Source organism: Passer domesticus, chromosome 2 (assembly GCF_036417665.1).
Source record: "Passer domesticus isolate bPasDom1 chromosome 2, bPasDom1.hap1, whole genome shotgun sequence".
Taxonomy (NCBI): domain Eukaryota; kingdom Metazoa; phylum Chordata; class Aves; order Passeriformes; family Passeridae; genus Passer; species Passer domesticus.
In genome coordinates, this window is record NC_087475.1 from 33,418,232 (window position 1) to 33,432,109 (window position 13,878).

The window sequence follows — 13,878 nt, forward strand, 5'->3', positions numbered from 1 at the left end:
TCTTCATTCCCTCCATGTGAGTGCCAAAGGGCCAGTACACCACAGCTCCAGCAACAGGATGCACACAAAGACTCACAGTTATTCTGTTATGCAGTAACACTTCCAGAACAGCAAAAAGACCATACACAGGTGAGGACAGAGCAGCCTAAAACTGCCTGTTCCTGGCTGGGTTCACTTGCCTCTGATAGCCAGAAAATTGAGCAATAGGTCTTAAGTATAACTCTCTGCTGCACTCTTAAACTGAACTCTTTTCTTCTTAAATTAGGTGACTCAAGGGAGATGAGGAAAGACTGACTGTTCTCCATCCTTTTTTAAAAGGGAGTCTGAAGCCCCATGGGGGGAGTTGCATAGCATCCAATTGGGTTATCCTTTTAATGCAGAAGAAAAAAGAGACAAAAGACATCTAACATTTTGTGTTATTGATTTGCCATAAGCATTTTTTCATATCCTGTACCTAAGGGTAGCTCCCCACACCACAAAGCTCATTTTTCCAAATAATTAGACACAGAAGTATTTTAGATCACTAAGCACTAATGTGTGACTCTCCACCTCACTCCTCAGCCAGCAGGAAGTTCAGAGAAAAAATGTATTCAGATACTGAAGTCATGAATTTGGACTAAGAACATAAAAATGAGTTTGTTCCAAGCTTCTACTGTATGGATGTCATGACTCACTCCTAAAACTCTGACTGAGAATTTAATTTCATAGGCTAAAATATGACTTTTCTAAAAGTAAAGCCAAGTATATATGGGTCACTTCTTTTGTGCACAGAATCCTGTTGCTCCCAAATTGACAATGGCCTGTTGACTCCTGGGATGCAGTAAGCAGATGCTCCCATTGTGCTGTAGACCTGCATGTATAATGCTACTTATAAATCTGTCTGAGCAACAGCACACATCCAGATCTAGACAGTGGCACATGGTAAAATTGTGAGTAATGCAGCTGAAGGCAAACTGCTGAAATTGTTCTACTAATTATTTGAAATTAATTGTAAAGACTCTGTGCAGCAAACCTTCTCCAAGTATAGCTGCATTAACGTAAAGGACTAGCACCAGGGAAATATTTATCTCTCTGAAATTAATGAATAATTTCCAAAGTTATTAGCAACTACTCACAGTTACATGAAGGACAGGTTTTATTCCTTTCTGAATAGTGCTAGCTAATACACTTCCATGCTGGGAGAAAAAAATATTTGGGGTTTGGGACCATAAGTATTCTTTCAGCAGTACTGTCCAGAGACATTAAAGCGTTATTTAAAAACTTGGGTTTTTAATCCCCTTTTTATGTGCACTTTGAGGTACTAAGGCCCAGACTGGCAACAAGATTAACTCCAGGCCTCGTAAAAAGTCAGTGGGAAAATGGAAGTAAAATTTGAGTGCTGGATGAGAACTATGCTTTTTGATCCTAAGTTATTCTGCTCTTCATCCGAAGAGAAAAAAAGTCTCTCTGCAGCTTCTCCTTGTATCTAGTAATCAAAATTATCTCAAAATGTTCCAAGTCAAGAGGCAACTTTTCCCTGAAGAAAAGTTATGATCTGAAAAGGAATAGGTTATTTTCTGTGAAGATGAAGGGAATTAAGTTAAACTGAAGCTTCCATACAGTTTCCCTGTACTTTTCAAAATGTGTGTTATATGTAATAGGCAGTTACTACAGAGCAAGATCGAGCTGCAGGTTAAAAAGATACTGTGGGTATCAAGGCCCAGAAGTGTGTTGATGTAAAAAAAAAGATACAGATGATATTTAATAACAAATGAACATTGCTTTCCTTGCCATTTCATCTTTACCTCATTCACTAGAAAACCAAGAAAGTACTCAAAACAGGGCCAGAAAGATGGAGAACTAACTTTATGGACAAGTGATAGCATGCATGAAAGCAGAAGACATTTCCTTTAGTGTCCCACCAACATAAACTCAACAAAATAAAAAATTAGCCTTGCTGACCAAAGAGTTTCTAACAGTGAAAATCCTGCCACCTCATTTTGCATTTGGTTGTCCAGTAAGCAGATTTCAAGCAGTAATAATTTTAAATAACTGTTTAGAGCAATGGTCTAAAAGTTAGAGTGTTTTGATGCATTATGTAGATCTGCAAAATTTGATCTTCCAGTCAGTCCTTTTTGTTATATCAAATAGCATCTTTGGTATGGGATTTACTGAGAGAATATAACGTCCCAAAATAGTATTTACACAGAGACTTGTAACCTTACACATACAATTTCTACCTGAAAATTTTGGACTCAGGTTACCTCAGAGCTGTCCTTAGCTGATACTAAACTTCTGTTGAAATAGATAGTTCATGAGCCCTGTGAATTTCAATAACAGATGCAAAGCTCACTTTGCCATACGGGACTCCACAAAGTGAGAGACTTCACAATTTCATCTGGCAACACATATGCATTTGAAACCACTCAACAAACTCAATTTCCTTAGCATGAGAGATGAAATGAACTAAGGGTATGGAAACTAGATATTATATTTGGAAATAATAGTGCTGAATTTTATTCATATATACATTTATATATATTTGCATTCTGATTTGTATATGTACAGAAATACAAAACTGTATCGTCTGGTGCACCTTATTTCTCTTTCCTCTCTGTATGTATCCCCATAAACTCATTTTAACATTTTAAAATGTGTGCTGTTTGCTAGATGTAAAATTGATACACTAGATAGAATTGTCATCATTTCAAAAACTCAGTGTTTGTTTACAATGTGAGCAAGAATCCACTTGCAAGCATGATCTGAGCTGGTGTTTCACATTCAGGCTTAAGGCATGGAGTAGGATACAGGTGAGTTGAGGACTTGTAAACTTAAACAAAATATTTTTTAATAATTATTTTAATAAAATATGTCCTATCACATGGTGAGTGGGTAACAAAAACATTACATTTGAGTCCAGGTAAACGGGATGCTGTATATTGTACTGGAAGAACTCTATAGGTTTTGAGGAATTTTTTTTAAGATAGTAAAATGCCTGAAAGCATGTACATGTGGCTCTGAAAAGGACACTTTTGTGTCAGAAATCTAAATGTGGATGAGGAAGTGTTAAAGAACTTTATTTTATATTGTAGGGTATGTCATAGTCTGGATGTGGTTCTTTTGAAATTAGTGACTCCCAAGGCCTGGGTCAAGGCCATACAGAAAGTGACTGAACTATATTATATATATATATAGTAAGGGTCAAATCAAAGCCAGCCAGTTCACACCTTCTGCACTTGGGCATCTCTGCAGTTGGCTACTGTGATAAATGGCAGCATCAGCTGGGTACAGAACTGACATTGAGGGGTCTGGAGAGGTTGCTGGATCACATGCCAACCCTGTCTGCATGTACTGGGAGGTGGCATAGATTTCAGGAAATGGCTTTTAGATGTCCAAGGCACACACAAAGTCCACACTTTACACTTCCTATCAGCATTGCTTTCATCTTGGTTATTGACTTGTGATTTTTTTCAGAACCTTTCTGTTTGTTTGTTTGTTTCTGGGTAATAGATATATAAGGAATTAAATTAATCATTCTTATTCAACATCGAGACACAGGCAATAATTTGCATTCTGGCTTTTCCAGGGACTTACTGTTAGCTTGAATGGAGAAGGTTTTTCTTGTGAATCACTGTAGCTTATATCAAACTTTACAAGTCAGAGATGGACAATTCTTCATAAAGAGAAAGCAGTCAAAAGTAATTCACAGATACTTCTTACTCTCCAGAGTGCTTTTAGTGAGAAGTTATTTAACTATAAGGCATAATTTCCATCATTCCTTGCCATTTCAAACACTTTGCACCATTGTGAAACATCATTTTAACTATAAAAAGAGAAAGATTACCTTATGGCTATGCTGTTTGTTGAGAAGGTGCTCTCTTGAGACTTACTTGTGGGAAAGCTTTATATTTTTTTCCCTATCCAACAAGAAGTTGGATTTTTTTTATCAGAAGACATGCAGTTCATAACAAGTTGGGAGTGAAAAGACTGCTATTCCTCAGGAAAGAAGAGAAATTGTATGAATTACTAGGAGTCAAATAACTTACATGACATAGATTTCATTTTAGCACTGGTTTTATAATTTTGGATATTTCACATTAATCCCATTTTGTTCACTATTACTAAATCAATCTCAGAAGTGATATTTTGTATTAATTAAAAAGGCTATTTCTGCTAATGTTGCATCTGAAGTTTGTATGAGAGTCTTATTCTGACTGAGCAAGTAACATTGACTTCCCTTACTCAGAAGGAAAATGGCACTGGAGGATGCCAAAGGAAGCAGTGGTGTGAAGGCATACTTAGAGAATTCATGGTCAGATCTTAGCAGTTTTTTTCTCCCCCCACCTCTTTTTTGATGATAAGATTTTTCCTGAGAGCACTACTACTATGGAATAGAACATGTTTTGTTCACTGCTTACTAACTTTCTTGATTTTATTTTCCTGGGTTTAGTACTTTTTCTGCTTCATACTTCTCTTCAAAAATTTCTGCATTCTCTCCCTCACCCCCATCTTCAACCTTACTGGGATTGGAAAAAGGAAGAGATGAAGAAAAGCATAATGAGACACATAGAAATGCCAGTTTTGCAAAGATGAAAATAAACAACAGAGCAAATCTGTGTTTACAAAATAACTTCGTCCCTCCGATACTATTTTCCATTATTTCTTAATACTACAAAATTCATTAATTACTTGGCCACACTCTGGATTCCCATTTTGTATGTTTATTTGCAAAGATTCTTCTATGATATGGAAAAGTGATGCAGCACACAATTAACTCAAGTTTCTCTCTGCAGGCATCACCACAGTATTGACCATGACAACTTTGAGTACCATTGCAAGAAAGTCATTGCCCCGTGTTTCCTACGTCACTGCCATGGATTTGTTTGTGACTGTATGCTTTCTATTTGTATTTGCTGCTCTGATGGAGTATGCCACCCTCAACTACTACTCAAGTTGCAGGAAACCAAACTGTACTAAGAAGAAAAAGTCGGTAAGATGGGAGCATTTATATTTCTTTTCATGTGCAGCTCAGGGAGCAGATAATCATTCAATGGTACCCTGTAATTCCATCGCACTTCACTCCTCCAAGATTTTCCCAGTGGTGTGATCTGCCCTGAAAGCTGATGGAAAAGTCACCCACAGTAGCAGTAGGAGCAGTTATGTGCCTGCTGAGTGAGGTCTGTTCCTAACAGAAAAACCCTGCTCACCATGGAACAGCAACCCTGCCTACACATCCTTTGTCCTCCAATTACTGTGCTGGTAGTTGGTAAAGTCTCCCACTGAAACAGATTGTGTAGCTTGTTATACAAATAAGTGCACATCAATGTATATTCAAATGCTATTTGAATATACATTGCTATTGCTATTTCATGGTTTAACAGGCCTAGAAATATTTATGAGCAGAATTTCATTGTCTCTGCTGGGAACCAGCATTTGGTTTAAGCCCTGTGCACAATGGTGCATGTTCCCAAGGACAAAAATGGAAGTCACTTAAAAAGGTTTTAGGCTTGGCTCATTTTTGGCCAAAAACCAACTTCTAAGTGTAACACCCAGAAAAAACATAAAAGGTATCTATTTAGAATCAACTAAAGCAATAATGCCGGAAGAATTGCCTGGTTTACTTCATAACTGACTATGAGAATGAGAGGGTGCAGTTTGATAGAGAAAAAAATCTCAGTGTAAACGTAATGGAAGGGGGTTGACCACTCAAGATCAGTGACAAATATTATTTGTTCAAGATCAGTAGTTGGAGATATTGGATGCCATTGTGTGTAATGGAGGAAATAAGGACATTTGAAATCAGAAATCAAAGCCAAATAGGAAAAATGTGAAGAAGGAAATCGAAGAGAGAGAAGCCTAAATTTAGGGAATAATAGGTCATGATGTAAAAAGGGATTGAATGAAGAGCTATAGAAAATGATTGAATGAAGAACTAATGAAGGAAAAGCTGAAACAAATATGGGATTAGAAAAAGTCTAGAAAGCCACAGACTTAGTCAGTGACAACTCCACTAAACTTAAAATAGCTTCTTGCAAAAATGCATTGCTCACAAAAGCAGAAGATTGTTACCAAAAGAAAAGTTTGAGACCAAAATGTTCAAACTAAAATTGCCATCCTATAGAAATACTGAATTAAAAAGTCATGAGTATCTTTGTTAGTAGGATGTAATTCCAGACATATGAATGAAGATGTGAGAAAGAATGAAACATTGACGGGATTTAAATTAACACTAGAAAAAATGCTCAGTTACCTACTGTTTGATCATTTAATGGGTTAAATAAAGATTTTAAGTCTATGGAAACTAGATGTGTATTCTGCTGAAGTTTCATGCCATTTTCAAGTGTACAGAATATTATGTTGAATATACAGAACACAGTGCATGGAGTGTTTTATGTATTTAAGGGCTTGGTTGAAGGAATACTATTGACTATAGGTGCATGTGAAGCACTAAGTATGTTTTCTTCTGAATAATTCTCTTGTTATCTTTATTTAAGCTACCTGATGTAAGTTTTGGTCATGTAATGGTAAGTAAGTTATTTTATTCAGTGAGTGAATTGGGGGCATGAATAGATGGTTGACATTTACTTGCACTAATTCCTGAGAGAGCTGTATTGCTGTGTTATGCTTTACCCTGACTTCACTAAAAATATTGGTTTGCTTTTTTGTTAAAAGGTCAGTTTGTTTTCAGCTGTGGCAGAGGAACATAGCTGCCTCTTTCTATAAGGACTTATCAAGTGATATGAAAGGGATGAGGGTCAAGTATAGAATATTATGTGTTATTTTTGACCTCAGAAATTTTGAGTGTCGCTTTATATAATACCAAAGTTTCTCACTACATTTTATGAGACAGTAATAAGCACAAGTTATGTCATAAACTTCTATGAAGTTTTAATTAAGTTTCACAGAAAAAAAAAGGAAGTTCATTTATGCATATGCAAAACCTTTAGTAAGCTTTCAGGTGGATTTTCAAATAATTTAGGCACACAAGTTGAACGCAGGTAGTTGTGCTCTGTCTACAAATGGAATATGTGCAGCAGCAATGAAGCTGGAACAGAGCACAAAATTGTGTCTCTGAGTCAATGAATACCTGCTATAGTATATGCAAATATAAAGCAGTTAACCAGCTGGTTGAATGGTCTGCCATCAGATAAGAACAGAGACAGAACTAAAACACTGAGGTTTGTATTTCTTAGGTTGGATATGATGAAGTTTCTCATTTACAACTGCCAGATCCATGTTATTAGCCTATCATTTTTAAAATAATAATATACACGTTTGTTTTTTTTTTTTTAATATGAGTTCTCTGATGTATTTTAAGACCTCATATCATTTAGAAAGTCTGCTCATTGGCAATTAGTGGTTTACAGCAAGCATCGCATCTATCCACTTCCTACTGCTGTCACTCCCTGGACACACTTTTCTGGAAGGTGAAGTTAACAGAGCATGTTGAATGGCTAGCAGCACTTTCCTTTTTCCAATTAAAAGCTATAGGGAAAGATAATTAAAATTACATTAGTGTTTAAAAACCTTTATCTAGAACTAGTCATTCTGATCTGCTTGGAAAGCATCTACAGCATTTTCAAGGTTTTACTCACTCTTTTCAAGTTTTTTACTAGCTGTTTTTTTTTTCACCTTAATATAGTTACTGAGCACCTATGTCTATACTGAGGACTTTTGTCTATACAAAGAAATCTTGCAAATTAGAGCTTAAGTAAGCAATGTCTCTGGCTCTCAATATATAATTTTGTCTTTTTCAGCTTTGTAGTGATGACACTTAAAAGGTGAAATTTATTATCTTAGTAAATCCATCTTCAGGCAATGCCAAGCCTTTTCTTTTCCTCCTAGAAAACACACATATATTCCTTGTCAGAAACAATAGTATTAAGCATGTTTAACACTTCACCTAAACTGCCTTGTCCAAGGTCCTGGAGAAGTGCCTTGCCCTGGCAGACCTCCTGGGTGGGACTGGGATGGTGCCCACAGTGTGTGCACTACTCTCCTCCCAACCCCAGCTCAGCTGGACACACAGCACACGGGGGGACCATCCACCTTCCCCTCGTATCTTGTCACTTCAGGACACCTCCTACGTGACAGAAATTAAACCAACCAGATGAATGTCTCTGAATTATTAGGGCAATTATTTTATCTTCTGTCCTGAGCAGATAGTGGATATAACAAAACAACAACAAAATACCCCAGAGATGAGGAGATTTCCTTTGCAGAGCCAGAGCACTTTTTTATCATCACTCACCAAAACCTCTCAGAGCCTTTTTTTTTAACATAAATAGTTTAGACAGGCATGGGAAATTTCAGTCCCTGAGTTGGAAGTGTTCATAAAGACCTGCAATAAATGTGCAATATATGACATAGTGGTTTAGAAGAACTCCTTGTATACTCTAGTCATAGTCTTTTCTTTCCATAATACTAGAGTCAAAAAAGATTGCTTGTAAAATCTTATACCTTTTTCACATGGCAACACACTGTAAAGCTCTGAAACAAGCCACACAAAGCTTTACAAAAGAGAGAGAAGACCATATGGGTGTAATTTCTGTTATCTAATCTCAGAGATAAAGTCATTCACAACAAATAGATTTGCAGTAATCTGCTTCTAAACTGCAATCTGCTTGCAGATCACAGCAGAATGCACCTGAGACATTTTAGCATTTACTTATGATAAAATGAATTGTGTCCAGAAGCTATTGACTCTATTCCATAGGGCAGTTGCTCAGGTGTAGTTATCTGCATTGGCAGTGCCAGCATCTAAGTAGAGGGATGCCACACCAAGTTCTTAGCTCAGGGACCAGCATTTATAATGAGATGGGTAATACTACAGCATGCCAAACCAAAATATTTGTAGAAAGCAAATTAATATAAAAAGGAAACATTTGTGCTGAGGCACATCAATCACATCACTAATGTTTTTTCACATCCAGGAGGAAAGTTTTCAGATACCCCCTAACCTTCAGCAGGAAATGTTGAGTACTTTGTATAGCATGGAAGCAAGAGCCCAGAGCATCCTCCTAAATACAAGAAGTTGTGACCAGCTTGTTCCTGGCACAGCCAGCACATTCCTGCAGGCAAAGCCAATGCTCAGCACAGTGCCAGGGACAGGAAGGGCCTCAGGTAGAAAAACCAGGCTGACAGGGCTGGGTCTGCTTCGTCAGGATGGTACAGACAGGCAGCAAAGCTGATGGGACCTTTTCTAGTGATGTCAGCAGAGGAGGTGACACTTGTGAAGATGGAATGGGTCGTTTAATGAGAGGGGAGACTATTGTGGGAAGGCATCCTGCATGCCAAAGAAATGATGTGACAGAAAAGCTGACAAAGTGTAAATAGGGAGTACTTTGAAGAAGGAAAGGTCTGTAAGCGTGAATGCTGCTGTGGGGATGCATAACATCAAAATTCCTATTTCTGAGCATGTGTGACAAGCACTAAGAGGACATGCCTCGGGATGGCTTTTGAAATCGTGTACTGAAATGACCAATATCTATTGTTGACCGTATCTGTTCTTATAAATCATAGTAAAGTTAAGAGGCAGTGAATGTACCTATGTGAAGTATTGTATAATTAAAAGGAGAGGGGGAATATCTTCCTTAGTTTTGAGAATCCATCTTAAATGTGGTAGCTGCAAGTGTTTAAAACAACTTGCAAATTATATTCTGACAGGTAAGTGAATTCCTAAGTGTGAAAAAATGATTGCTTTCTACTGTGATTATTAATTTGGTCTGCATCATCCAGCGAAACTTGTCAAACTGTTGCAATTTTTTTCTCTCCTCAGAATTATTCTGTACTTGATATGAGACCACCAACTACAGTCATCACATTGAACAATGCCATGTATTGGCAAGATTTTGAAGATGCGTGTGTCTATGAATGTCTGGATGGGAAAGACTGTCAGAGCTTTTTCTGTTGTTATGAAGAGTGTAAATCAGGCTCATGGAGGAGAGGACGGATTCACATAGACATCTTAGAACTGGACTCTTACTCCAGGGTCTTTTTTCCCACATCCTTTCTGCTGTTTAACCTGGTCTACTGGGTTGGATACCTCTATCTTTAAATGTTGCCTGTAGCAGTGAAGACTGCTGCGTTTTCTCCCTGCGGATGGATGGTGAAAGTGCAGAAAAAGTGAAGGACACAGTCAGTTTCATCTCCAGTTAAAAAGACCACATTAACTTTTATTATCACAGAGCCTGATGAAGAATTTTAACATGTAATTTCTTGGAAAAGAAAAACACAGAAGAATTCTCTCCTAACTGCTATTTGTTTTAAGAAAAAGGTTCTTACAAAGTTCAGCTGAATTTGTAGTGTAAGCAATGTTTATGAACAATGTTTATGAATAACTATTGTATATTAAAATCTCTACTATTGTCCCTTACCATATGAGCTATTCACAATTCAGGCAAAGTTTAAATATGTAATTTTTATTTTTCATTCTCATACTTTCTTCAAAATGCTGCCATATCCCTAAGGCTCAGAGAAATGTACACTGGCACAAGCAAATAAGCCAAAGCTGATGAAAATGCTGATTTGTATGTAAATTTGCTTGATACCACAGGTTTTGGGAAACTGATGATCTCCTTGATATAGAACAACCACCAAGAGACACTAAGAAATGTCTGGTAGGATCAAAATGTGGACATGACTTTCTGCAGAGGTCTGAGATTCATTGAATTAGCCACTTACCCACTTACCCATATTGGTTTTGACTTAGAGGTGAAAAGGCAGACAGAGAAAAAAGCTATAATTTGGATATAAATAAGCCTTGCCTATCTGTGAGGCAGCTGTAGGCATAACTTCTACAGTTTTTCAAGCTTTTAAATGTGTTTTTTATGACTCATTAAACACAGGATGGTCATTGATTTCTAAAGTACTATACTTGAAGCAGGACAAGATTCCTCTTGTTTGTGTCATTGTAGCAGTTCACAGTGCATAGCCCATGAGTAAAAATTATAATAGCACCAGGAATATGTGACTTTCTTTGGATTTCAATTTGCTGAAAAAGTATGCCCATGCATTCTTATTTTTTCTCTCAAAGTTGTATTATAAAATTGAAAAACATGTGTGCCAAAGGCCTTTTTTTTCCTTTTCATAACATTAAACACTGCAATATTTACTCAAAGTAGTTGTTCCCTGTGCCTGAGCTAAAGACTGAACACTTGTGGCTTGAATAGTGCATTACAGGAACTCAATTGTGACACTTGGATTAAATATGAAATAGCTGCCACATATAGAAAGAGGTTCTTTTCCAAAATTTCCAACTATATTTTACACTAAAAACAATTTTGTATTTTTCAAGGTTTGGACCATTCAATTCTAAACTACCCATTTTTTCGAAAACTAGTTTTGCAGTATTAAACTAAGTGATGTCTTTTACAGGCTGTCTACACAATTGTTATTAAGCAAACAAAACACAATCAGAATTAAATAGCAATAGCTTTTCACTACCCCTTGCATGACAAATTGTTACAAAAGATTGAAGTTAAAAGATAATTAAAGCAGCAATTCTATTTCTTTTCTCTTTTGGAGATAATTTTTTAATGAACTCAAAAACTGTGTGTCTCTTCCAGGCAGTATTTAATGAAAAAATGAATAGTGGATGTGACTTCAAAGGAGTTCCTTTTCCCTCAACAGGAAAACCCTGCAAACAAGCAAAAACTAATGCAATGGTAATTCTAAAGGAACAGAAATGCTGTCATGTTCTTTGAAACATCACTGTCTCTCATTGCTGTTGCTCTCTGTTCTTCCACTGAGTTTTAATAGGAGGAAAAAACAAAACTAACCCAAAAGTTAATTTTAGATTTTCAAAATCTTTCTTCTGTTTTTAACTTGTCTCAAATATTTGAAACATAGCTGCGTTTAGGTCGTGGAGGGGAATTACTTCTGTAAGGACTGACAAAATTCAAATTAGAAGCACAGAGAAGAAATATTTTGAGGCAGAATCAAAGACTTATTTTTAGAAAATCTGCCCAATCTGATGTCTTCTAAACCAATGATAACCTTATTTCAAAATATATGTTGAAAATTATGCTAACTCTAATTAACAAATTAACTGCTCTGTAAACCTGTGTCCTGCACATGGAGGTATGGACTTAATTTGAGGATGACGGTGATATTTTAAGTAGTGCAAGGTGATTAAATTTGAGTTGGCTATCCTGATCTCTAATTATTAATTAGTCTACTCTAATAGTCACCTTCAGCCATATTTTGCAAGAATACTAGAAATACTCCAAGCCAAAATAAAAGAATGGAAACCATTTTCCTTTAGGGGGGTGATCCTGCAAAACCTCTGCACAATTGATTTTAGTGGTAGTATTGAGACAAATGATACACAATCAGGTGCCTTCCACCACTAGATCTTGAACAGGTAATGTTTCTTTAACAATTCCATACTGTGTGAGTTTTCTGGGAAGTGGAACATTCCCATGTTAGATGATGAGCATATGCTTTTCTTGCACTTCTGCTCATAGCTGTTCATGAGCCCTGCTGAAAACAGACAATCCCAACAGATCCTTCTTTGGAAGACTGATTCTGCTAAGTCCATTCATATTGCCAATTTTCTGACTTTTTTCATAAACAGAAGATGGAAGCAAATAATTCCAATTTTTCCACTGTCCTAAATCAAGAAGGAAGCTTCAGACACTACTGCCTTCTGCTCTTACAGTGAGAGCAGAGGACATTTTCTGCTGTGTAATTAATTCTGTTCTGGGGTTATCAAAAATTGCTTTTTATGCAAGGCAAGCGGCTGCAGGCTGGCAGGTTCCTGAATGCACTCCTCTGCTTGTTCCCAGTAACTTGGCTTACTCTCACTGCTTTACTGCTCTGTGCTTTGGCAGCCACTGAAAAACCTTAGAGATCAAAAAAAATAAACTTTCTGTGATCTGCATAATTCAAAATGCCATTGTGGTCTGCATACATCTATGTGCCATATCCTTCTGTAGGAGTAAGAATATTCTCATTCACCTTCTTTTGCTTCTTTTGCAAATTGGCAAAAGTTAACATTTTTGTGTGCCGTCCCACGAGAAATGTAAGAACTGTATTTTAGCATTCTAGAACATGTTTTTATCATATAATTTCATATTAGAGACTTGCATTTATTCAACTACTTCTTTTTTGTTATTTAGTACTTCTTTTTACCTTTCCAAGAAAGGGAACAGAGGAAGGAAAAACCAAATGAGCAGCGAAATGAACACATTTGGTTATGTAAAACCTCAAAACCAAGTATCTTCACATTTTATTTCTTCCTTGTCAGAGTTGCAGAAGGGATTATGAGGGTTTTTTAAATAATCACCTTTGTTTCCCAGGAAGATCTAAAGTCAGTCCTCTTATTCTCCCCTTCAATTAAAAGTTCTTGGACATAGTTTTTCTTTATTGAGGGCAGCATTTTCAAGGCAACTAAGACTGTATAAAAAATATTGGTCTGCTTAATTCAATCTTCTCCGTTTTCCTGGCTCTGATGCTTACCATATTGACAGCTCCTTTTTTTACAGCCGCTCTTCCAAGAATAAGGGTATAAAAACTTGTAGCCAGTTTATGCTCTCTGAATGTCCAGCAGTAATGGGGAACTGCAGTGCCACACAATTTTAATATAACTTTCTAACCAAAAAGTAGGGGTGTAGTTTAAAACACCCCAGGCATTTTGATAACCTTCTCTTTCTCATTGTCTCCTTAATCAGCTCTCAACTGTATATTGCTATATTGTGCATACCAATAAAAATGATAAAAATTACAAAAGCCAGAACTGTCTTCACAGAGACAGTGATGAGTAGTGAAGCTAAAACAAGAAAAAGAAATTATTTTTATTGCTTTGCAGCTCTTATCTGCTGCAGTCCTCTTATTCAATTTAACCCACAGCTAATTCCAAATCATCCACCTGGAGGTTTGCACATTCATCAGCTGGAA

General features: G+C 36.7%; 1 protein-coding gene across 6 annotated transcripts in view; it reads left to right on the forward strand.

Annotated features, from left to right (window-relative positions):
- Positions 1–12,811, forward strand: part of GABRG3 (gamma-aminobutyric acid type A receptor subunit gamma3) — a 291,286-nt gene extending 278,475 nt beyond the window's left edge. For 5 of the 6 annotated variants that reach the window (XM_064408158.1, XM_064408155.1, XM_064408159.1 and 2 more), the window contains 3 exons: positions 4,773–4,969; positions 6,474–6,503; positions 9,758–12,811. In XM_064408158.1, the coding sequence (XP_064264228.1) occupies positions 4,773–4,969; positions 6,474–6,503; positions 9,758–10,036 (506 nt within the window). In that variant the 3' untranslated portion in view covers positions 10,037–12,811. The remainder of the gene's footprint in view (positions 1–4,772; positions 4,970–6,473; positions 6,504–9,757) is intronic. The other variant, XM_064408156.1, reaches the window with a different exon arrangement.
- The last annotated feature ends 1,067 nt before the right edge of the window (positions 12,812–13,878 follow it).